Source organism: Heptranchias perlo, chromosome 12, assembly GCF_035084215.1.
Source record: "Heptranchias perlo isolate sHepPer1 chromosome 12, sHepPer1.hap1, whole genome shotgun sequence".
Taxonomy (NCBI): Eukaryota; Metazoa; Chordata; class Chondrichthyes; order Hexanchiformes; family Hexanchidae; genus Heptranchias; species Heptranchias perlo.
Genome location: NC_090336.1, coordinates 39,262,052 through 39,288,144, shown reverse-complemented (window position 1 = coordinate 39,288,144; position 26,093 = coordinate 39,262,052). Strand labels below are relative to the sequence as shown.

The following is a 26,093-nucleotide window of genomic DNA, read 5'->3' as shown; positions in this document are numbered from 1 at the left end:
ATATGGGTGAACCTATTGACCTGGGGGGTGGGGACTCAAACTTATACTATTGTGATGTATTGATAGCCAATCGTTTCTGTGGGCTCTGCTGGCTTGTGTTGCACCACTGCAGTGCCAAGATAGAGCAGGCAAATCAGAGCAGTTTAACTGTTCTAAACAAGAATTTTCATACTAAATCACATGACCATGGGGCAAATCCAAGGCAAAAATCCTAGTACAACAACAGGGCATCAGATACCCAACATTCCTGTGCAGAAATGTCTTGTATCTGCTTAGTCCTTCTTCTGCTCCTATACAGTTCATCTGTGATTGGAAACTCACCACATGAAGAATTTCCAGGTTTATGTTGCTGAGCATCTGGTTAAAAATGGCAAGCTCTTTACAGGGACGTTCACTGTTTACTTTGAGATACAAACCATCAAACACACAAGTACTTGATTTAAAACGTAAAAAAAAAATCAAAACATTCCTTTCCTGCAGGCTCTTCACTAACAGCAGCTGAAAGCATTAGCCAACAATTGGTAGGGCTGGATGGTTTGGGTGGCAGTTCTTCCACAATCACCGTCAATACTACTCGGAGCAGCAAGCAGACGGTGCAACTCAAGCACAATCACTTCATATTTACACAACTGTGATGCCAAAAATCTTCCAGGTTGAGAACTTAAAATCTCATTGGAATGAGGCAAATACAATGGAATGATGGACAGTGCAGTGTTTGCAGACACAGACAATAGCATACTGCCTCAGAGGTTGTAATCACAAAGGCGTAGAATCTTCTGTGTATTTATGCCCAGAATTGTGCAATTGCAGCATAAATACTTGGTGTGGAAGATTGAGAAAACTGAGGTGCAAGTGTAATTATGCTACACCCAAATTTCCTCATTATTTTGTGTCCGTCTATCGATCCCTGCCCTCGAACACATCTCGGCTCATTATAATGGCTCCGGCCCCAGGCTAAAGAGCCGTTCATGCCAATTTCCTGCAATTATTCAGGTTCATAATTGGTGTAAGATTATGCCCAGGATTTTAGGCGCAGTGGGAAACAATATCATCTTGATGTTTCATTAAGATTTTTTTGAGCAATTTTGATTTATTTATTCTCACTAAGACCAGCACAATATTTTCCGTTTTCTTTTAATGCAATTTTAAGGCATCAGTACAAGTCGCATTAAAAATTGAAAAGCTTCCACGATTGCAGGTTCTTAAACGTGCTGTGCCTAATGTGCATCAGTGATAGTTAGATGGCTTGAAACTTTCATTTTCGTACTTAAAGAAAGAATATATAATGTGCGTTTGGTGCTTTACTTGGACCCCAGGTTTATGCTGATTTCTGCTTATTTATGTCCTTTTTTATGTTTGGGCGGATACTAATGAGATTGGTAGGAAATTTGGGTGTAATTAGACATCGGAAAAATGGGCATACAAAAGGGCAAAATTTCAGGTGTAACTTCCTGACTACGCCCTCGACTGATTAAGCTGTGAAAGTGGCTTGATACCTTTTGTAGGATCCGTATGCAGATTTTAATGCTAAAACTCTGATTGAAGCACCAAGTTAAGATTGCTGTGAGGCAAGAATGTACATTTTCCTTTTGCATGTTACAGCAGATTTCTGTTCATAATTTTGACAATTTTTTTTTACAATTATAGGGAATTTGAAGGAGAATTTGACAAAAGTGTCACACGAATGCAATTCCACTTGCACAAGGGAAAGAATACAGTGGAAGTTTATTCCATTCAAGACGCATGTGATTTAAAACCTAAATATAGGTTTGTGCTGTTGAAAGGGTCATAAGTCTTTCTTTAACACCATTATCCAGCATCTGTACAGAACTACCGTCAGTTTTTAATCTCATTATAATGTTGTGAAGTGTTACAACATTTATTCAGACATAAAGCCTTTCTGACAAATTGTTCAAACCTTTTGAGGACAGCAACATTTTTTTCTACATTACCACCGTGTAAAAATATTGACAAATGTTACAGGGAACCTCTGTACGTAACGTTTGTCCCACACTGATCAACGTTTTAGAAACATGCATGTTCGGCTGGGAGCTGTGGAGTTGCTTTACAATTTGTCACAAAAATATTAATTTTAAAATTTCATTCCAAACATGTAACAAATATTATATGATGTGGAATAATACAAATATTATAGGTCTTGGACAGCGGTGAGGCTTGGTAGAAACCCACACTTGTGAGGGTCACTGTGTAACTTGAGCATGATTATGTCACTTGAGTTATCTGGTCCTCTCACTCTGTGAGATGGTTATCATTTCTCACTGCTGGGCAGGATGTGTCCTTTACATATCTCTTCTATCTCTCGCACTTTGCTGTGTTTGTTAACCATTCCTGGGCAGGAACCCAATTCAAAAAGAAAACTTTTAAATTGAAATGAGGTATCAAATTTTCTGCCCTTCAGGTGTATTTTCCTGTGATTGCTAATGTTACCAAAAAAGCCGGTGCAAGTTTAAAATGTATTTCCCCATTTTATATTTGCAATGGCTTTTAGAGACTGGAGGAAAATATAACCACTTTTCTGCCCTCCTTTCCTGAACGTACTGACTTCCGACTGTAGTACAGTTTCACAGAAACTGGCGATCCTCTGCTATCTTGCCCAGGCTGCTATCCTTTGCATGTGAACCTAAAGAATGAGCGTCAGCAAGCAACTGGAGGACATCGGAGCAGAGTCGGATCCTGTCCTTAATTGTCATGATCAAGCAATGTCTAACTGGCATCACTGGACAGAAATTAGGAATGGGTACCTTGGTTGATTTTTCCCTAATTTGGTGACATTGAGGGCAATTTTAGCACCGCATTACCGTTCCAGCTGAGCACAGCTATTTCAGCACCAGCAATTGGGACTGGCCCGTCCTGATTTGTGTGGCTAAGTACCAGACTGGGCAATGCATGTCAGAACTGTGCCCTTAGGAGAGCTCACGGTACAGACACCACTGAAAAATAAATAAAATGCATTCATAAGGGGTGGACAGCTCCAATGGTTCATTACACTGAACATCAATACTATTGCAGTCCTCAAAAAGTTAAACAATTTCTATACTTTCAAAAGCCCAGGAGCCCAGATTTATGAACATACTATAAAGCAGCAAAAGTTCTGCAAGTCATTTATAAAAGCAATGATTTAAAAAAAATATATAATATATAAAGAGGAGGGAAGATTTGGTGGGATAAACTTTAGCAAAAAGTGTACAAATAAAATGCAATTTTGTCTTTGTGTCATCATGCACAATTCAGTGAGGGGGTGTCAGATGTGTTATCCTGTTCATTTAGCATTATGTGCATTGGAACATAAGCAAAGCAATAGCAATTCCTGAATATTAGATCAGTGAGCAGCGTTTAGACAGCTGCCTGACAAGAACGACAGTAATAATCAAGTAATCAAGGCTCATCTTCAAAAAACTATTAAAGCTGCGGTCTTGCCATTCACTGCCAAAAAAACAAGCAGTAAGGCATCTCAACGCAGCACAAGCCTATCTAGCAGGCAAAGTCACCCAGCGGTTGCTGCATAAGGTTGGGTTAATTATAACATATTGCAACATGCAGCACCAGCAACAGAAGGAACTAAAGTGTGGTCAAAAGCGTGGATTCAAAATAAACAAAAAACAATCTGAAAACTTAAAAAGACATAACACGGTGCGCTCTCCATGGGGTAAGAGTGATTGGCGGGGAGTGGGGGGTTCTTACCACATTTTGAAAGTCTGCCAGTCAGCAGCTCCATACAGTGAGAAGTTGCTGGATTACAGGGGGAGAAAGGCAAATGTTTCTTTACTGCATAAACCAATAATCTGAGACAAGAGTACGTAGACAAATAAGTCATGTTAAGTCACTAGCACAACGGTAATTTCTCGTTTGCTTTTTAAAACAAAAAGCCCCAAAATATTTCTTTACGGACATGCCCCCATTTGAACTGTATCTGTTGAATGGCAGATCTTCTTAGATTGAAATAATTCATTCTTCCTAAGGATGGTAATTGCAGGGATGATGAGATTACACAATCCAGTGAACACCAAAATGGAGAGACTAAGCAGAGAGCAGGAGATGTGAAACTGGTTTACGAGAGATGCTGAAAGATGAGGAATGGAGTGATCGAGCACACAGATATCAGGAGGCTATAGGGTCGTCATTACACAAGGATGGTTCATATACTGCAGTGGAGACATTAGAATATTCTGATTAAACACAGTTAATGTTACCCAGGATTCCAGAGGGAAACCGTGTTTGTGTAGCATGAAGCAGATACGTTCAAATGAGCTAGGGTTTGACTAGAGTTTCCATTAAGAAGCAATATTCAATACCATCTGTAACAAATTACATTTTTTTAAAAATTAGATGGTTAAGAAGTAATTTTACATGGTCAGTAATTTAAAAAAAAGTTTTAAAAAATCATTTATCTAGTTCTTTTCTTTGATAAGCAGAATTTGAAAAATGTTTTATGTAGGAAATAAATCTCTACAGATTTCCACAGAACAAAATCAGAAAGACGCCTAGAAAATCTGCAAATACAGTAAGAGCTTTATTTCTGGTCACCTGAACTGAATAACTGCTTTGAACCATCAAGTTTTTAAGTAAAGCATTAGGTATTTGGACTAAGCGACTGGCATGACTATGGCTGCTGGTGTAAGTACCAGGTTACCCGCAGAAGGAAATAACATTTGCTCCTGGATTAAAGGAGCTTTCAGGTTGCAGTTTGTGCACAATTTTACCTTTGTAGAGCAGCCAGAAACAACGTACACCATAAAATGCAATGATTTCTATTGGATGCTTGTTGTATTACAAACTTATCCACACCATGTTTCATTTGCAGAAATTTATTCTCCAAAAATAATGAATGTGTTCAAAATGACATAATTACATACATTGGGGGCAAAATTGGTCCATGTAGCATTCGTTTCGTAGGCGCTAAACGGACACCTAAGCTCCAGAAATGGCGTCTGAGATTCGCACACACACTTCCGACTTGAAGTGCGCAGGATGCTATATTGGGAAAGACGTTTGCGCGCGCACCTAACGACCGCCGGCAGCATGCAGGGCAGGGAGATTATGACGTGAATCAGAGTGCAACGCTGATTTAAAGGGACCGTTGCTATTTTGGACTGCCACACTCCATCCAATGCACTGTCTTAACCTTGCACAGCTGAACTGAACTTAAACGGCATTAAGGACCCCCCCACCAGCGCTATTTAAAGGGATTATGCATGGGTTACAGGTTAGTTGCTGGATTATTTTTTCAGGCTGTTGGTACAATTGTATATGTTTTTGGAAGTTTCCTATACTTGGATAAAGTTTCAATAGTCTATAGAGAATGGTCCAGTTGGTCTTGCAGTACTTTTAGTGGCATTTAAAATAGTGTGCTGAAAAAAGTTGCTTCCAGACATGGGTGGCCTGCTAGGACTTCCGCTGGGAATTGAACATGACTGGGAGCATGAAGAGGCGCCACGCAGAGCAGGACAAGCTGCTAGAAGAGGGAGGAGGAGGAGGAGGAGGAGGAGCAGGGCACTCAGCAGGAGGCCATAACCCAAGGAGGGTCTTCAGGGACTAATTCTCTTACCTCAACTTCAGCGACGACCAGTGCATCCGACGGCTGCGGTTCACTAAAGAGGTCGTGACTGGAATTTGTCAACTGCTGCAGCCACAGAGCAGGGCAAAGACAGCATTGCCTGTGGCTGTCAAGGTAACGGCTCTGGCTCCTTTCAGGCTGCTGCTGGAGACATATCCCCTTATGAAATGGCTTATGGTTCTGGTCAGGAAAGCATGCACATGTGCACAGCAGGCCTACAACAAGAGCTATGCTGCCACGTGGAACATCATAGATCACACCATAGGCATCCTCAACCAACTCTTCTGCTGCCTGGACCGCTCTGTAGGAGCCCTGCAGTACTCAGCTGAGTAGGTATCAAGATTTGTCGATGTATGATGCATGCTGCACATCCCAGGCATTATGAGGGAACAGCCCTATCGGGCGAGAACCTGAGCAAGAGGAAGAGGTACAGGAAGAGAAGGAAGGGGAAGAGGAAGAGACGGAGGAGGAAGGGGAGTAAATGGAGCAGGAGGAAGAGGCAAGGTAGACAGGCCCTGTCTGCCAGGGCTCTGCATGATCAGATTATTAATGAGTGACACCAGTAACCTCAATGCCACTTCCCCATTCACCAACAGTCTCACACTCCTAACCATTCCTCTCTCAAGTGACCATCAAATCGTCCTCCTTGTGATCAAACATTGGGGGACGACCTCGAGCAGCTCAGGGTCTGGAGGGCTCGGCTTCAGACTGCACCATCTCGGCCTGGGCTGCAGCAGTCTGGCCTGGCTGGTCGACAGGCAACAGCAAGAGCACTGGCGGAGTGGCAGAGGTGGGAGCAGGAACGCTGTCATCCTGAGGGAGCACAGCAGGTTCGTCTTCCATGTTGCCACTGCCACTCTCCCGGGATGGCGCCTCAGCAATCCTGGTGATCTGTTGGAGAACAGATTGTTGGACTGCTGTGACGCCCCGGAAGCCTCATTCCACAGTGGTATCCAGAGACATGATAGCAGCTGTCTGAGCTGCCAAGACAGCAGTCTGAGCTCCAAATGCAGCAGTCAGACCTTGGATGGCAGATGTTTGTGCTGCAATGGAAGCTGTGACATTTGTCATCAGACGCTGCATCATGGTGGGTTCCACAGGTGTGCTGGTGGAGGTGACCACCTGTTCCATACGGGAAAGGATGGGCTCCAAGCTCTGGCAAAGCCCTGTGCCAAGTAGAGCTGAACACCTCCATGCGCCTTGACATTGTGCGTAGGTTTTCTGGCAGGCTTTCCAGTGCACCAAGCATTTGCTGTGTACGCCCATCAGCCTTCTTTTGTAGCCTGGCCCATTGAAGTCATCATCTGACTCCTCTGCAGCAGAACTAGTGAGCGACCTCACCCTCTGGTGAGCTGGCGTCTGTAGTGTCCTTTCCCTCTGCCCTGGCTCCTGTGCACTGGATGTCTCACCACGTGCAGATCCCTCTTCTATCCTAGCCTCTAAAGTATGTGCAGCGTCAGTATCTGAACTGGTGGCTGCGAGTGTAAGATCAAGTGACGGTGTCTCTTCAACATCACTGTCTTCTTCCTCTGCCTCCTCTGACTGGGAAGGTTTCAGTTCTTGGGTATCTGAAATGACAAAGGGACATGGGTTGAGTTGTGGAGCGGGGAGAGGAGAAAGTAAGACGTGCGTGCTCACACCATCTGCAGCACGTGAGTCAGAAAAGATTGTGGGATGAGGGAGAAGTGGGAAGAGAGAAGGAGGATTAGGAATGCAGAGATCCTCATCATCAATCCCTCCAGCACCACCAGTGGCCACGGACACAGTGACGGCCCGTCCAATGATGGACACCACTGTCTCCTCCATGGGTTAGGATGTGTGGGCGTGTCTGTCCTCCTCCAATTCTTTCTTGCTGTCTCCTGTTATGCATCACTTTCTCCTGCAAGAAAGAGGGAAGTGTGTCAGTGAGTGTCCTGCAAGATGTTTGGGTGATGTGGCTGTCATGGTTGAGTAGCTGCCAGTGTCTGTGACCTGAGTTGTGGGTTTGCGGCTTGAAACGGTCATAATGTGTGAAGATGAGATGAAGCTTCTGATTTGAAGAGTTGAGTACTGATTGCAAGAGTTTGTTGGTGATGGTGGGTGGGGGGGTGTATAGTGTTTGGAGCAGTGGATGCAGCTAGTGGTGCAGTTGGTAAGAAATGCCACTTGGCAATTGAACTCACTCACCTTGACTACTCGTGTCAAATCATTGAACTTCTTCCTGCACTGAATCCATGTTCTTGGCACTATGATTCTGGCATTGACCACGTCCGCTACTTCCTCCCACTTCTTGAGCGTATGTCTGGAGGGCCTCTTGCCCCCTGCGGATATAGGATGGCCCTTCTTCTGTCTACCTCTTGCACCAGGGCCTCTAGTGCATCATCCGAGAACCTTGGTGCTCCTCTCTCGCCGGTGCAGCCATTCTTCAATATGTTGCAGCAAGGATTCACTTCCCAATTGACTTCCCTCACTTCCTGCAGCCACGGTGCACCTCCCCTTTAAGCGGCGGAGGCTGCCTTCACAAGTGCTAGCCACTCCCGATATCGGGGCTCCCTGCTGATGCGTGCAGCCAATAAACAGCACAGTAGCGCTGGCTGCAAGCAGCAATAATTTAAATCATCAGGCATTGCTACACGCTGCCTGCATCGCAACGAACAGGCACGGGTTAATTGCGTACCGCGATCCTAGTGCCTGTTTTCGGAGGTTATATAACCCCCACTATGTTTACAAATGAGCCCAGTTGTCTGGAATGGAAAAATGGTCCCTTTAAGTGGCCACTTTGAAACCCCCCCATAACCATTTCATAATATCAGTGCATTTGGGGTATAGGATACATTATTTCAACATGTCAGCACAACAACCATCTCTTTCTGTTAACCTGTATGGTTCAATGTTGGAGGTGACCACATAATAAAAGCTTTGCTGTATGTAGTTTAAATAGGCTAGAAGATCATGAATTTGTGGAAATCCTGAAATTCCTCCTCATTCTCCCATTCAGTGGTCTGTATCTACTGCTCACTTTCCTCAAAACATTTTTTTTACAAGTTGTGCTGTGAAAACTCGCTCCAGTATAGAATCTTTCAAACCTTAGGATAATTTATCTCATGTTTTAATAAAATAGTTATTAGATTCTTTTGATTTACAAAACTCATGTCTAAACTTGTGGCCCAATGTCATAGAAAGACTTTTTCCTCTCACTCGGTGCAACTTTGCAGCTCATAGTTTCTAAATGGAATTTTGAGTGAACTGACCAAAGTGTAACAAAGATGTAATCAAATTCAGTTATGAAGAATCAACTGAAAATATTCTTATGAAAAGTTCCGAAAATTGCACAAAAAACTTATGAAAGCAAAACTTTTCATTTCATCTATACTATGAGGAGATTACAAACAGGTTTAACTGGGTGGTTAACTGAATGTTAAAACTGGGAGATTTCTAGATTGCATAGAATGGCTTGACATAAGACATGTCTTGATATAAATATTGAATTCCCTCTGGGATTGTTGCTGTAAGCAAATAAGATGGCATCTATTTAGCACATTATTAATTTTGAGATAAAACTTAATATTTACCAGACAACTGTTGCACGGAAGGCTGGTCATGTGTGCTTAACAACTGGGCCTGAATTGTTTCCACCACTCTTTTGAACCGACGACTTGGACCTATTATTTGGAGCAGAGAATTAAAGGTAAAAGGAATGAACTCTGTATTCTCATTATAAGCACAACATGCTCATCCACATAGACACAGAGTATCATGTATAGGGTATAATTTATGTTTTTTTTTTAGCCTGACCACTTTCTGAATCTCACACAGTCACTATAATTATTAGCTGCATTAATTTCATCTCCACTTCATTAAGACTTGTGCGACCCAGTGATGAAAATGAGTCCCTGATTAGATGTAATTATTGGTATGACTTTTCAATCTCCCCAGAGAAGCTTGTTTACACTTCTAGTAAAATAAATAATGTAGCAAATACCATCTCTTTTTCTGGACTAATTTGTACACTGCTGCTCTCCTGAAGACCTTAAATTCTGCTGGGATTTTTTTTTTCCATGGAGTCTGGTTCCCCTGCAGCATCCTCTCCAAGTTCCCATTCTTCATGTGTAAATCTAGACAGTGTGTGTCAGCAGGTCACAGTCAAGCCCAATCCTGTCCTCACCATACATCCACACACGCGCACTTTCTAGGAGGGCCACAGGAGAGCGACAGAGACCTGGACCCCATGGCTGAGTTTCTCCTGCCTATACCAGGGATGCTGAGGCCAATCATAGCAGCTGTAATACTGCCCAGTTGAAATCCATTAACTCAGCATGGATAGGGAATCAAACCTAGGATCTTCTGGCCTGTGTGACTCACAGCTCTGATTCTTTAACAAATGCAATGAATACAATTTTTCTAAAATGAATAAATAAGAATTTCAGTCGGATCTTGAAGACAATTAAAAACAAAACACCAACTGGTGGGAAAAGGTTAGGGCTGGGTCGCTCTTTACAGAGGTTCCCCCCAAATGATACTAAACAGGGCCTTAGCAGCTGAACAGCAGTATGGTGGAGGGGCGCGAGTGCCATCTTGACTGTTACTTAAAACCCAAATTCATTCAATGGGTGTGCCTTTACAGCTCTTTCGCTGGCCCTCCAGGCAGAACACTTCACAGTAACTGATTGTTCTGTCTGTGCACAGAAAGTGATAGTATCAGAGACAATTCAACACCTCTTTTTGGCCATAGTGTCATACAGACACCAGTTATGGAGAGGTTTGTGGTACACACTGTCCCACTCTCCAGGCTGATAAGAGAATCATGGAATTTGAAGGCAGTAATGACAATTTAACAGGAGGAAAACAACATGGCACTACATGTCATTTGGAATCTGAACCAACAATAGCTATGTAATGTTACACATTACAATCAATGACGGTAAACTCATTCCTTTCAGATACATAAAACTGCATTTTAGTGAAGTAAATTCTTCATAATTTTTTTTAGAGTTAACACGAGCCCTCCCCCGTTCCTCAGCCCCCTACCCATGCCTCCACATCAATCCTTTACTGCGATAGTGAGGTGGCGGGAAGAGTGACCCAATTCTTGGTCTCTGCCTATTATGCACTGAATCCATTGGTAAGTGGTTACAGAAACTTGACTTGTTCTCAAACTTTTCCTCCCTGTTTTCTTCAGGGGAAGCATCTTTCTTCCGATTGTTAGCTCCCCACATGGCCCTTCGTAGGTTTCAACAAATCATTTGGGGGCGATTTTAATCCTACGGTCCCAATGGAAACCGGGGAGTGGGCAGTTAAAATTGCCCTGGTCATTTACCCACCGTGGAGCTGTGGGAGCTAACCTGCTGCTATTTTAACCTGTCCCACTGAGGACGTGGTAAGGACACCCGCCCAAAGCCACTGGGGTCGTTTTTAACATATGTATTTTGGGCCCTGATGACATAATCAGGACCAGCCTGCAATTTTTACTAGGAGACCCGAGTGGGAAACAGCAGTGAGTTTCCAGCCAGGCCAACTCAGTGCAGAAGTGGATGGGGGTGCCAGAAGAGTACCGGAAAGGTTAGTTTAACATTTTTTAAGATTTCCTTGGGGACCCCGCTGCCAATGGCAGGAACCCCTGCAGGAAGGCACAGCAGCCGATTCCACACATTTACCTGCTCGATGGGGAGCCTCTGGGCTACGTGAATTTCCGCCGCTTCCCGCCCAGAATGGGTGCGAAGTCAGCCAGCAGCATTTAAATCAAGCTCGGGAGTTAAAACACCCTGGGCCTCTTCTTTGCTGCAGCGGGTGAGTTTTGAAGTGGCACCAAAACTCACCCGCTGAATACCGGCCCCCAGTTAAAATCAGGGCCTTTGTTTCGGGAATTACAAAACTTCACTTCACAGGCACAGTCTATTAGTGCACTGGTGTGCTGATTAATGAAGAACTTGGTAAACCTTTCTCTGTGTTTGGCTAAAAGTGAGATGCTATGACACAAATTGCATTAAGATGAGTCATTTAGCACAAAAATTGTCATTTGCATGTGATGTTACTACTAAGAAGAAATGGTTGTTTCCTCCTCCCCAAGAGTGAAGATGGTGCCTCTTTAATGAAAGGCTGTCAGATACTAGTGGTTGTTATCTGTACTCCTCTATTGTGTAATAAATTTGATTTTACAAGTCACTGTCCTGCCTTCACCAATCATAGCAAGCTATTGTCTCAGGTGAAGCTTAAACCAACTGTCACATTGAATGCAGTCATGTAAGAGTTTTCTGTTGGAAATGGTGCTTAAAATTGAAGCATTTCATACTGGCAGTCTTGACTTTAAGTTCATTGGCACAGAAGGGGGATTTGAATTTATGCAAAAAGCTAATCAAATGGGGACTATGCTTTATTGAATGGGTATCGTTAGCAATTTGTGGCTCACATGCCAGAGATTGCTGCATGTAACGTGAGACCCATGCAGGGGTATCAAACATGCACCATTATTTTCACAATATGGATGTTTTTGAACAGTTCTAGATCAAATTCAACACTGTGTAAAAACAATCCTCAATTTAAAAATAACGGAGAACCTGCAACACAGCTATTTACCACAGCACTGCAATTGGCCCCTATTTATATACAAACATTTCTGTCTTTCAACACAATTGGCGATGCCCCTTTAAAACAAATCCAATCAGTAACAGATAACGATTTCACAACGCATCTGTAATAGACTTGGTGTTTAAATCGGTGTGAAAGTCATCCAGTATTCTACCAAAGCAAGCTACTGGGTTACAACTGTTTTGACTTTGACCAGTTTTTCCTGCCCTACTTCTCTGTTCATTAACTTCTGTGCATTAATTTTTACATTTTTTTCTGCAGCCTTTTCAAAAGTGGCCCATTTACAGATTTAGTTTGGAAGTCTTCCATTCACAAGCTTTAGTTTTGAGGCAGCATGTCCTCGCTGCTAAGGTTCTACAGGATACCGCTAACAGTCACTTGAGATGGGGGTAATGGGAGGGGCCTCCAATGCAAATCTGTACACATTTGCTACTCACTAAACTTTACAGACATGAAGATGGCTGTTAGTGGAAATTTGAAAGTCATTAATTACTCATGAATTATATAAATATCAAAATGTGGTGTATAATTTCCTTCATTTGTTAATAGTGGAAAAAGTCACCGTGAATATAAGGTAGGTTTCCCCGACTGGAAGTCCGACATGTCTCCCTAATTGATACTCACCTTAACTATCAAAGCTATAAGTCATACTCTGTCTATAATTGCACAGGTTATATGTCAGTATTGACTTTCATTATCTTTTGCTTCTTTCAACAGGCTATGGGGCTCGTATCTCTTGCCTCTCTGTTTTTTCTCATGGTCTATGGTGATTTAGTGATTAATTTGCATGTTGATCTGATTAATTTGCTTTTGCTTGCTCATTACTTGTGAACGTATGTTGAAATTTTGACTGGTGAAATTATGTTATTCTCCCTGGAATAACCTGAGTAAGATTCATCCAAGTCATTCATCCTGGTGTCCAACAACCTCAAAAGCAAGGGCAAGTAGCACCTCATTGGAAAATTTGTACTTTCTTATTCACTCAGCTACAGCTTTAGAGATTACAACAGAATGAGTGTAGCTTTAACTATCCTCAGAGTAATAGTATTTACATTCACATTAATATCTCTACACACAGGCAGATTTGAAAAAAAAATTTCAACAAATCCTTCCATGATTAGCATTTTTATACATTTTCTGAAATATAAAGCAGTTATGGAAAAAGAACATAAAACTAATTTCCATGGTCTAATAGTTTGACAATCAAACTGTCAGTGACAATTGTAAACCCCTATCTTTTCAACAAATCACTGTTCTAAACTGTTTCTAAACGTCAATGACCTCTGCTCTAATTATATCCTACTGGTAAAATCGCTTTTTATTGTCATCTGTTAATAAGAAGCATTCCCCCTCCCAAATTTGGGCAGAAATAGCTAATTTCTTTTTTTTAAAAAAAGATGAGCTACTAATGCTAAACAAAGTAAAACACACATTCATTTCAAAACAAGCACAATTTGAATCAGACTGTCATAAAATACAACATAATGTGAGCAATTTAAGAGATATGATAGAATGCACCCCATCTAGCACTCATAAAAGCTTACTTGTGATGCTATGCGAGTACACTTAAGGTACTGTTCCTCCTCCCAATTCATTTTGTTTATAATTAGATTTATTGAATGAATGATTAGAACATTCTACTTCAAGTGAAGAACGAAAACATAATTTTTAGTGTGTAATAAAATTCAGCTCTAAGGTTTAAACTGTGGAATTTTTTCAACATTGTTGCCTGCTATCTAAGTGTTCTTTCTGAACTCGCTTGAATTTAATATGCATATCCCCATCTGCTCCTGTGACTGCAATAATATGATAAATCACTGATGACCTAAAGAGACACAGAATACAATATTACACAGAAATGAAACATTATGCATAGGTTCCAGTGATAATCAGTGTGTGCAAGAGGTCCCTTCCACTTCCCTTCCTGCCATTAATAAGGTTACAGCTGCCCCCATTGCCCTTGTTGCTGCTGTTACCTGACAGCAGTGTGAAGGTGACTGAATAAATCCCATTCTCCTTCCGTGCCTCATTGCCTTCTGTGTAAGTGATGTCCACCTGGAATTTAACTGGCTTCTGGAACACAGCTGGGCCCCCAGTGGACTTGTACTCTGCTCGAAAACTTGTCTGAGACATGACACTGTGACTTAGGCTGGGGATCTGCAATTCAGGAAATGAATACACCATTCATTAATAATAAGGAAATAGGGTTGAACTTCTTTAAGTAGCATAGGTGTATGCAATGAAAAGTCAGGTATTTCAGACAATGACACAGACCTGTTTCTTTTAAAAATGGATCAAACAAATTAATCCTTTTTCTACGACAAAACAGAGAAAGACACATTTATTTTCAGCATATTATGTAGCAGTAATCAGTGGATAAATTTATAACATCCATAAGCATCTTCCAGTTGAAAACCATGAGTTCCATATATTACATTATGATAAATGGGAGTTTTACACTAGCTCTGCCGTTATTTTCATAGAACCATAGAAGTTCACAGCACAGAAGGAGACCTTTTGGCCAATCGTGTCTGTGCCAGCTCTTTGCTACAACTGTACAAAACTAATCCCACTGCCCTGCTCTTTCTCCATAGCCTGTATCTTTCTATACTTCAAATACTTAGTCAATTCTCCCTTGAAATATGCAATGGTATCTGTCTCAACCTCTCCCTATGTTAGCATTCCATGTTCCAACAATCCCTGTGCAATGACCTTTCTCCTCATTAACTTAGTGATCATTTTAAAATGATGACACCTTGTCACTAACTGCCCAACCCTAATCACTCTATTAAACCTCTTGATAATTAAAAAAAAATCTATTAAATCTCGTGCTAGTCTTTTCTTCTCCACCTGGTTATGTCTTCAAGTTTTTTTTTAAACAGTCTTCTCACTGTTTGCCAAACCTCCTACTTTTGTGTTATCAGCAGATTTTGAGATTGTGTTCCCTATACTCAAGTACAAATCATCCATATACCTTTTTACTGAGATCAAAAGTGGACCCATCACTGACCCCAGGGTACACTACTTCTCACCCTTCTCCAAACTGAGCAACATCTATTTGTTCTAACTCTCTGTTTCCTGTCTGTCAACCAACTTGCTAGCCATGCTGCTACATTTCTTCTTATACCATATGCCTGAATTTTCTAACGTACCTCTTGTGAGACACCTTATCAAATGCCTTCTGAAAATCTATATACCCCTACACCTAATGCATTCCATTTATCTATCCAATTGGTCACTTCTTCAGATAACACTTATTAAATTTGTCAAACACAATTGGCCATTTAAACACATCCATGTTGGCTGTCCTTGGTTAATCCATGCATTTCTAAATGCTCAATAACTTCATCTCAAATTATGGATTCTAAAAATTTGTCCCATTAGGTAGAAGTGCTTATAAGGATACCCTCTGTTCGCACAAAACACCCTATTTAACTTTGCCCAGGTGCACTCAAATGATTATAGTTTGGATGTTTTCTTAACAGATTATTGCCTGATTCCATTCTCAAGATACATCATTATTATTATCATAAGCACCAATATCCTTGTTACTTCTTAAATAAAAAATGGAGACAACATTATTTATTGCCCTGTATGCAGGTTCTTGCTATACTTGGAACTAAAATCTGAACTGCTGACAGTTGCAAAATGATGCAGTCACCAATTAACATGGCAGGCAGCTTCAAAATGTTCCCCGCTACGAGATCATAAGCAGAAAGACTGGACATACTATAAAATGCTTTACTCTTACACTTTGGCACCTGGGTGTTTTAGGTTATACCCTGATGCTGAAGCACAACAATACAATTTTAAACTACTGTTCTGCACATTTCAGTGACTGCCTCCTCAAAGACATGTATATTCAATTCCTGTTTAATCAACAGGGTGTTTGGCACAATAATTTGTACACTTTCCAAAAATTTCAAAGTGAGAAATTAATAAAAATATGTTCTGATGCACCATTACTTGTATCCTATATGTTGTATCAATAGATGCTTTTATTGAAATCTAAGCAGTTTCATATAGCTGCTATATGTAGCTTGTGTAAGTAAGTCATACAAGAGGCTATAATTTGGGCTATAAACACAATGGGGATGAAATTGGTCTTCAGCGGCAGTGTGAAACAGGCAATAGCAAATTGGCAGCCCATTTTACATCGCGCCCGATTTACCTTTTCATCAACTTCAATGGAAAAGAAAATTGGGCGCAGCGTATACAGACTACCGACCCGCTGAAGACCAATTTCATCCCCTATGGGTTAGATTTTCCATTTGCAGATTGGGGCTTATTTTCAGCGTGGCAGTACCCCTCCCCTCAACCCCCACCCCACTGCACCACAAAGATACTCTCCTAACCCCGGCCAATTTTACCGGCCTCATTCACATCATTTTGGTAACAGGGCTTCCTGGGCCTCTGTCATGGTGCGGGCAGAGATTGGCTGCAGTATGTCTCCGATGTCTGCCACAGTGTAGCGTGGCTGGCAGCCTTTGTACTGCTGGATGAAAATTCAAAAAGAATCACCTGAGCAATCCATTGCCCTGACTTTCTAGGCTTTAAATTTTAAACAGCCCTCCTCTACCACCATAGCAAAGCTTGCGCAAATGATTGAAAATACACCCGCCCAGATATATTTGAGCTTTTTGCATGTCACTTGTCCCAATCAGCAGAAAACTACAAAGATGTTAAAATGGGCAGGGATGCAGCTGAACACAACCCTGCAACAGTTCCCACCCCTGCCCATCCTATGCAAATGACACCAACAAATTGGCAGAAGGAGTGATTACGTTAGGTGTAGACTGTAGAATGATTTGGGATTTTGAGTTTCCAGTGAAGTCAACTGCATAATGTAGTATAAGTTTTAACATTTTTCTGAAAACATTGTGACCTCCAGAGGCATGAAGCTCTCATCATTCATGTCAATATCCCTTTCCACCAGACTAGTTTTCAGTTCACACTCCTTCATTGCTCTCTGCTTTGTCAAGCCCAAGATTCTTTAGTGATGGAAGCTAACTGGAGCATTATATATTGTTGGTTGCAGTGGACTGAAAGGAAAATTGGCTTTGTCAGAGGTTGATGTACGCTCACTGTTTCAATCCTGAGATAAAGAATGATCACAGGACTTAACCAAAGAAACGACAGGTCATTTTAAAAAAGTGGGTTTTTCAATACAGTAGATTGTACAAAGTGTTAGGTTCAGACTAAGTATAAATATTCCAAATTAAATTTGTAAATTGTAATTTGATCAGTGGCAGTCAGCAAGGTGAAATCTTTGGTAACCTGAGTGCACCTGAAACAAATCTCTCATACAATGTGAAAGTAGAGACAGGGGGTAGATTTTGACTTTTGGGTGGCCAACCAGTGGAGCAAGCAAAAAGGCCGCTGCGGCCACTGCAATGGAGGTAACAGGGCAGTTAGTCATTCCCCAACATTGCTGGGGCACTTATGTCACGTTTCTGCCAGGCGGGAGGCCTCAAATTCTACCCCATGATTTCTTCTAATGACATAACTGCCATTATGAAGTACATAACTAGGATGGAGGGATGTGGAACAAACCAATAATCTCAACAAAACTTTGTCTTCTTGTTCTGTATCGCATTGCGCTTCCCAATTTGAAATAACTAAACCAAGCCTCAATGCCAGTTATTTCTGCATGTACTGTTCAGTTCAAATAAGGTTTTTTTTTGTGTTTATAGTGGAACAACTTCTTATGCCATTTTCTCTCCTTCTCAATCTAGGCTCTCTCTGCTCCACATATCATCCTCTCAGGTGTTTGGATGATCTTCTCCCAGACTTCTGGCAAAATTGCAGTGATTTGTAAGCAGGTGTGGGATCATTGAAGGAAACCTCCCTCCTTGTAGGAGAAGACAGACTTCTTCTCAGCACCTCTCCAGTATGGCAAGACTGATATGGGTGAGAGGATGGAGCTGACTGTAATTGCAGCCTCTTCTAGCAGCGATGATGCTCAGAGCATAATATTCCAATATTGTAGGGAGTCAAATAAACTATCCAACCAATTCAAAATTTGTCTGGTGGACATATAATCATTTGAAACAAGTTTATCTGATATTAAGAAATTAAATTTTGTAGAAGATATTAGAATCTTCAGTTGAATTATGCAGCTCATTTTCATATTTATTTGTGTGTCCATTCTGATCAAACTTGTGTAAAAGGGAAATACCCTGAGGTGAAAAAGTAACAGAAGCTAAATGATAATCGTCAGCTAGCTGTCACGTGAATTTACTTCTGTCTTTCCAGTCTGTTGCTTATTTAAAAATAATTTTGAACTGTTAATATTCCAGACTGTGATTTTAGTCTGAAGTTATGATGATGTTGTTCCCATAAAGGATCATCATCAGGAGTATTCACTGAACTTTCTTAGTACAATCACCTTCAGATTTAAAATAAAAACAGAAAATGTTAGAAGCACACAGCAACTAGGTCAGCATTGGAAAAAGAAAGGCAGGATAACATTTTGGGTGGGACTCTTGATCAGAGCTAACTAGTGTCCCAGTCAAAGCATTAACTTATCTTTCTCCCTTGAGATGGTGGCTGACCTGTCCATTTTCAGCATTTTCCACTTTTATTTCACAGTTAGAAAATTTGCACTATAGTTTTTTTTAAAAAGAACAGTCCCTACTTATTTTAAAATAAATGCCATCAGAAAAGCTTTAGCAGAGGTCTGGGTGCAGCAGCAACTGCAGCACTTCCTTCAGTAATTTCAATCTGATAAAATCAGGTACCACACTTCTGAGCGACAACTTATCACATAGTGATCACATCTCTGTTTTCATTTCCAGCGGTAAAAGGGATAAACTGAATGTCAAAAAAAAGGATTGGCTGGTGCCATCAGTTAGATGGTGTTCTGTCACCTCTGGGACCTGGATTCAAATTCAGCCCTGACTGATGGGATGAAAGTCTGTTGGTTGCAAGGCTCCTGAATCTGGTCAGTTTCTATCCAGTTCCCCACATTTGGCTCTAAACTGGCAAATCTTATACAGAGTCAAAAGTAAAATACTGCAGATGCTGGAAATCTGAAATAAAAACAGAAAATGCTGGAAATACTTAGCAGTTAATTTTAAATCTGAGATTGATAGATTTTTGTTAACCAAACGGTATTAAGGGGTATGGGGCTAAGGTGGGTATATGGAGTTAGGTCACAGATCAATCGCGACCTCAATGAATGGCGGAGCTAAATGGCCTATTCCTGTTCCTATCTTCCTATAAGCTGGGGTCGTTCTCCTTAGAACAGAGAAGGTTAAGGGGAGATTTGATAGAGGTGTTCAAAATCATGAACGGTTTTGACAGAGTAAATAAGAAGAAATTGTTTCCAGTGGTAGAAGGGTCAGGTAATCAGAGGACACAGATTTAAGGTGATCGGCAAAAGAGCCAGAGGCGACATAAGGAGAAATTTTTTTACACAGCAAGTTGTAATGATCTGGACTGCACTGCCCGAAAGGGTGGTGGAAGCAGATTCAATACTAAATTTCAAAAGGGAATTGGATAAATACTTGAAGGGAAAAAATTTCGAGGGCTATGGGGAAAGAGCAAGGGAATGGGACTAATTGGATAGCTCTTTCAAAGAGCCGGCACAGGCACGATGGGCCGCATGGCCTCCTCCTATGCTGTGCCTACGATGATACTATGAACACATGGAGCTGTCATTCACCCCTCCCCCATCACTGTCAACAATTCCCTTCCCTCCATCACTTCCTTTACTACCTAGCACAAGGCCACATTACACCACCTCTCATTCTCATTGCAAACACACTCTCATCTCTTCCTTGCTCCCTTCACACCAGCCACGAGCACTGTTCTCCTCTCACTTGCTAGCCTTTATACAATCAGCAACTTCTCCTCAAGACTCCTTCCTCACCTCACATGGTTCTCTTTCAAAACTTCCTCACCCTGATGGAATTTTGCTTCTACTCCCTCTCAGCATATGCACTACCAGCAGGAGCCCCATACATCTGCACTCTCCTTTTCAGTAGCCACTCACTAACTCTTGCTCTCTCTTTCTGCAGGACAAAACATTGCACAATAATTGCGAGTGGAGCAAGACCGAGGGAGGTCTAGATAACCCCATGATCTTCAGCAATCTGGAGCAGCAAAAATCAACAGAAATTTGTGGACCTGCAGGGCCTGTGCGCATCGGCCATTTTGAGTCTGGTGGCTTCACTGAAAAGGGTTCCTGACAATTACCTGTACTCCTTTATTAAGCTATGGAAAAACGCACAGCCACCTTGACTACATGAAACTACACTGTGATGCACATCTTCTGCAATTGTGCAGCCTCCCAATGCCGTCTGAACTCATCTCCCTTTTCTCATTCCTCTAGGCCCTTCTCGATAGCCAAAGATACCTCAGAGGAGGGAAGTCCTTCTGATGAAGCTCCATCACTCCTAAGCACCACCATAGAGATTAGCAGGGCAGCTGGGTTAGAGAATGAGGTACAAGGGTCCACACATGGTGATGCACCTAGTACTAGTTTGCAGGAGCAGGTAGCGATGGCAGGAACAGCCTAAAAGACTGCATGCCGGAGGGTGAGGACATCTTCCAGCAATGACAAGAAAACTGCTTGCCTCACACAAGCAATTGTACGAGGAATGGAAATCCTACCAAGGAGTTTTGCCACCATAGCTGAAAGTATAGAGGAATCCACTTCCAGTCTGAGTAGTGTCATCTTGCATGTGGCCACCTCCAAGGATGCTGCAGCTGGGCCCTCACAACAGGAGTCCATGTTTGCACTCTTTACAGCTTTGAAGGAAGCTCAAACGGCTGCCATGCAGAGCTTGAACAGATTGGTGGAGCAAGTGGATAGGGGCTTTCAAGGAATGACTCACCTTCTGCAGTCTGCCCTCCCATTGATCAATGGAAGTGATGAGCCCCAGCCCCATGTGAGGAGCAGTGGTATCTGCAATCCTCAGTGCATAGCCACGTTATACAGAATGTAGCACACTACTATGACACGACCTACTTTGTCTGGAGCATATTGCAGGGAGGCCCACAGACCGATCAAGGCACTGAAACCTTAGCTTCATGATGCTAATGGTGGTCCCATGGCTATTATTGTACCTGTGCTGCTCAGGTGTGGTGGGATTGTGGATGGATATCAGCCAGGTCCGGAGGGTGTGTCCCTTGTTCCCTAGCAGCCATCCTCTGACATTCCTGGAGCGGTTGAATAGTGGTGAGACGGGTGAGTGTCTCAGGATGAAAGCACTGTGGCATCTGCCAGCGGAACTGGCACAGACTTGCATGATCCTTCAGTGGTGATCACACACCAGTTGGAATGATAGTCCTTCCTGTTGAAAAAAGCTCCTGGCTCGTCCTCTGGTGCCCTGATAGGTATATGCGTAGAGTCAATGATTCCCTGTGCACAAGGGAAGTTGGCCACTGCTGCAAATCCCAAACTCTCTCATTCTGGCTGTTGGTGTCCATTGGGAAAGTATTGTACTGATTGGCTCTGGTTAAGAGAGCATTGGTGATCTGTTTAATGCAGCTGTGCACTGCAGACTAGGTGATGTCTCCTGTAATAGCCTGGAAGGAGCCGGAGGTGAAAAAGTTCAAAGCGATTGTGACTTTCACAGCCACCTGCAAAGCATGGTCCTCCGAGTCAGCAGGAGGCAGGTCCTGCTGCAAGGTGCTGCACAGGTCTGTAAGAACCTGCCTGAAGTGCAGCCTCCTGACACACTGCTCCTCTGATATGTTCACAAAAGTTACTCTAGGCCTGTAGCCTGTGGGCTGCATAAGGCCTTCTACAAGCAGCACCCGCCTCACCTGCTGCGTTCTCAGCAGCTGCTCATCCTGGTTGCTGAGGCTGCTGTTCTTCCTCTAACTGTTCATCCACCCAGAATAACAAAGCAAAAATGGCACCCACGCTAAGCTGAAATTGTTTACTCAAGGATGAGTAAGGCAAACAAATGCAATCTCCAAACTCAAAAATGCTTGACAATGCATTTATCAAAAAGCACAGAAATTCCATTCATCTACGTTAATGGAGGTGAGTGCCCTTTTAAATTTTCCTGCAACTCGTGTCAGTTAGTTTCTGAGACCAATCCCGAGGCATTACTAAATGGTTGGCCGTTGAGCAGGACTTCTGTCTCGCCCAATTAAAATCTCATCGGGGTCCTAGTTACGTCATGGGACCCTGATTTAAAGATGCTCTTTAGGCACTTGCTGGAAATGGGAAAGTGTAGCTCGGAATGGAGTCAGTTGCTCCGTGAAAATCGCGATGGGTCAGTTAAAGATGGGAACGTCGTGGAAAGTGGATTTCCCCGATTTTAACTGCTCACCCACCCCGTTCTCGTTAGACAGGGAGACAAAATCTAAGTCACAGCTGCTATGGCATGGCCCTGTGCTCCACAATGCTATCATACAAAAATTTTATGTGCAAACAAATGTTATCAAAGCAGAAAAATTACTGAATATCATAGGTGCAAATTTGACAGAATATTTGTCATTGAAGTTTATTCTTAATGGGAGCCAAAGTAATAAACTTTACTGAAATAACCAGAAAAAAAACCTCTGCTCTACTCTGTTTTTACACCATTTTATTTTCTTCCAGTGATTGTTTGGCCTTCCCAGCTTAGAGGCTTGACTCAGTAGCAAGAATGTGGATGGTTACAGCCCATCTCTTTTGTGACTCTCCAGTGAGCTCGTCCTCCCTGTGGGGAGATACCAGACATCTGCTCTGTGACTCTTCTTAACCATACTTGTAAGATCATGAACCCACATACTGTGGGGAGCCACAGGCATGAGCTCACATCCTACTCATGAGACAATGAAGCATCAATGTAACAGCCTTATGTTTGTGGGTCAAGCAGTAAATAGTTTCTCAATAAATATCCTCTTTAGGTTAGATTGCAGTTTTAAGGTTTATACTTTATATACAGTACATTTAGAATGAATATAAGCTTCACAGTCAGAAAATAGAAAATGAATTTTTGGGATATTTCAGAATAAGTCGCTGATTATTTTGTGTGTAGATATTGTTTTCCAAATTTCAGTCCACGTGTATTTTAGAAAATTAAACATTCTACAATTGTTAAATTTAGAAAGGTCTCAACCTCTTCAAGGCAGCATCTCAATTTAATCACAAGCAGCAATGATGAGATAACATTTCACTCGTAATTTCAACAAAAGTTGATACTCACTGAAAGAAAGGCATGGACAATGTCTGCCTTAATGGAACTCAATGGCTTGTCCTTGATCACCACAAATATCTGCTCCTCTTTGTCCAGGTTGATGAAGTTACCAAACCATGATTTTTTGGCAAGTCTAGAGAACCAGAAACAAGTATTTTGACCACAATTGTCTGAAACATTTTCATTTCCTCTTACATGTCACCTTCACTTAGTATGTCATCTGGCCTATGCATGGTGTATAGTTTTCTGAAGTGTTAACAAGAGAAACCAACATATCTCCATTGATCAACTGACAGGAGTTGTAGGTCATTGGACCAGAATAGGCAGAGCTGTCAGCTTTTACCTTTACTTCAATGTTCTAGATAATGACTAAGATCAGAATTTGTCAAGCCCATCATACTACCAAGAGAGTTAGTAGTGCGTCATTTACCATTAGGATTTCACTATGGAGCCAAACAAACATTGAAGCCAATGGTGTGAGAAAAATTGACTTTAATATTTTAAGACTATGATCTTACACAGGGCATAGAAATGTTCAGGTCATCAAGATAGCTAAAGAACAGTATCCTTGATGGCTGCATTTTCCTCCAGGTTTTTGTGTGGGTGACATGGTCATAACATTGGACCAAAAAGGTAACCTATGTGTGGAGGTAGAAGGTGTTTGTATGGTTCTTAATGAATACTTTGCGTCTGTCTTCACAAAAGAGGGGGACGATGCAGAGATTGTAGTTAAGGAGAAACAGTGTGAAATATTGGATGGGATAAACATCGTGACAGAGGAAGTATTAAGGGGATTAGCTTCTTTGAAAGTAGATAACTTGCCCGGCACGGATAAAATGTATCCCAGGCTGTTTAGGGAAGAAATAGCGGAGGCTCTGACCATCATTTTCCAATCCTCCCTGGCTACAGGCGTGGTGCCGGCGGATTAGAGGACTGCTATCATTGTACCATTGTTTAAAAAGGGAGAAAGGGATAGACTGAGTTAATATAGGCCAGTCAGTCTAACCTTGGTGATGGGCAAATTATTGGAATCAATTCTGGGGGACAGGATAAATCGTCATTTAGAAAGGCACGGGTTAATCAAGGACAGTCAGCATGGATTTGTTAAGGGAAGGTCATGTCTGACTAACTTGATTGAATATTTTGAGGAGGTAACAAGGAGGGCCGATGAGGGTAACGCATTTGATGTAGTGTACATGGATTTTAGCGAGGCTTTTGATAAGGTCCCACATGGCAGACTGGTAATAAAAGTAAAAGCCCATGGGATCCAAAGGAAAGTGGCTAGTTGGATCCAAAATTAGCTCAGTGGCACGAAGCAAAGGGTAATGGTTGACGGGTGTTTTTGCGACTGGAAGGCTGTTTCCAGTGGGGTTCCACAAGGCTTAGTACTAGGTCCCCTGCTTTTTGTGATTATATATTAATGATCTGGACTTGAATGTGGGGGGCTTGATCAAGAAGTTTGCAGATGATAGAAAAATTGGCCGTTTGGTTGATAGTGAGGAGGAAAGCTGTAGACTGCAGGAAGATATGAATGGACTGGTCAGGTGGGCAGAAAAGTGGCAAATGGAATTCAATCCAGGGAAGTGTGAGGTAATGCATTTGGGGAGGGCAAACAAGGCAAGGGAATACACAATAAATGGGAGGATACTGAGAGGTGTAGAGGAACAAAGGGACCTTGAAGTGCATGTTCACAGATCCCCGAAGATAGCAGGACAGTTGGATAAGGTGGTTGAAGAAGCATACAGGATACTTTCCTTTATTAGCCAAGGCACAGAATATAAGATCAGGGAGGTTATGCTAGAACTGTATAAAACATTGGTTAGGCCACAGCTTGAGTACTGTGTACAGTTCTGGTCACCATATTACAGCAAAGATGTAATTGCACTAGAGAGGGTACAGAGGAGATTTACGATGATGTTGCCAGGGTTGGAGAATTTTAGCTATGAGAAAAGATTGGATAGGCTGGGGTTGTTTTCTTTGGAGCAAAGGAGGCTGAGGGGAGATTTAATTGAGGTGTATAAAATTATCATGGGACTAGATAGAGTGGATAGGGAGGACCTTTTTCCCTTAGCAGAGGGGTCAGTGACCAGGGGGCATAGATTTAAAGTAATTGGTAGAAGGATTAGAGGGGAGCTGAGGTGGTGGGGGTCTGGAACTCACTGCCTGAAAGGGTGGTAGAGGCAGAAACCCTCAACTAATTTAAAAAGTACTTGGATAAGCATTTGAAGTGCCGTAACCTACAGGGCTACGGACCAAGTGCTGGAGAGTAAACGCAAATTCTCTTTAGTAAAACTGCATATGGTTCATAGTTTTACTAGGGTGCTTTCACTACTGTTTTGATTGTTGGGATAGCCTTGCCTCAATAGCTGTCCCTTTCTCCTGCTGGAGAGTGACACTTGCATAACCAGGTGAGCTGTGAGGACAGAGAAAGAGAAGTGCAGAGTAAGGAATACAGAGAAAAACCAAAGATAGGAGGAAAAGAGGGAAGGAGAATACGTTAAAGTCTCTCGGCCAATTCAGCGATCTTTATGATACATGTAACATGCCTCTTTTCACCATGTTTACAATTTTTGTTTGAGGCAATGGCTTAGCTATACGGGCCGCAACCAAGAATCTAATCTTTAGGAATTGTCCAATGTTGACAACTTTGAATGCAAGTCTCCATTCAGGCTATTTTTCCAGGGTAGTACAACTGAGCTATCTGGTGTGTGACAAATTATTAAAACGTAGGAACATAAGAATATAAAGATGAACCATTTCAGTCCACCTGACCAGACCCAGAGTTCAAAAACAAAATACAGAGTTCACTACCT

The 26,093-nt window shown here is 42.1% G+C and overlaps 1 protein-coding gene across 6 annotated transcripts in view; it reads right to left on the bottom strand.

Moving 5' to 3' along the window:
• Positions 1 to 26,093, bottom strand: part of LOC137327980 (serine/threonine-protein kinase BRSK2) — a 734,949-nt gene that overhangs the window by 50,927 nt on the left and 657,929 nt on the right. For all 6 annotated transcript variants that reach the window (XM_067994008.1, XM_067994005.1, XM_067994009.1 and 3 more), the window contains 3 exons: positions 23,290 to 23,413; positions 14,116 to 14,296; positions 9,127 to 9,216 (listed from right to left, as the gene is read on the bottom strand). In XM_067994008.1, the coding sequence (XP_067850109.1) occupies positions 9,127 to 9,216; positions 14,116 to 14,296; positions 23,290 to 23,413 (395 nt within the window). The remainder of the gene's footprint in view (positions 1 to 9,126; positions 9,217 to 14,115; positions 14,297 to 23,289; positions 23,414 to 26,093) is intronic.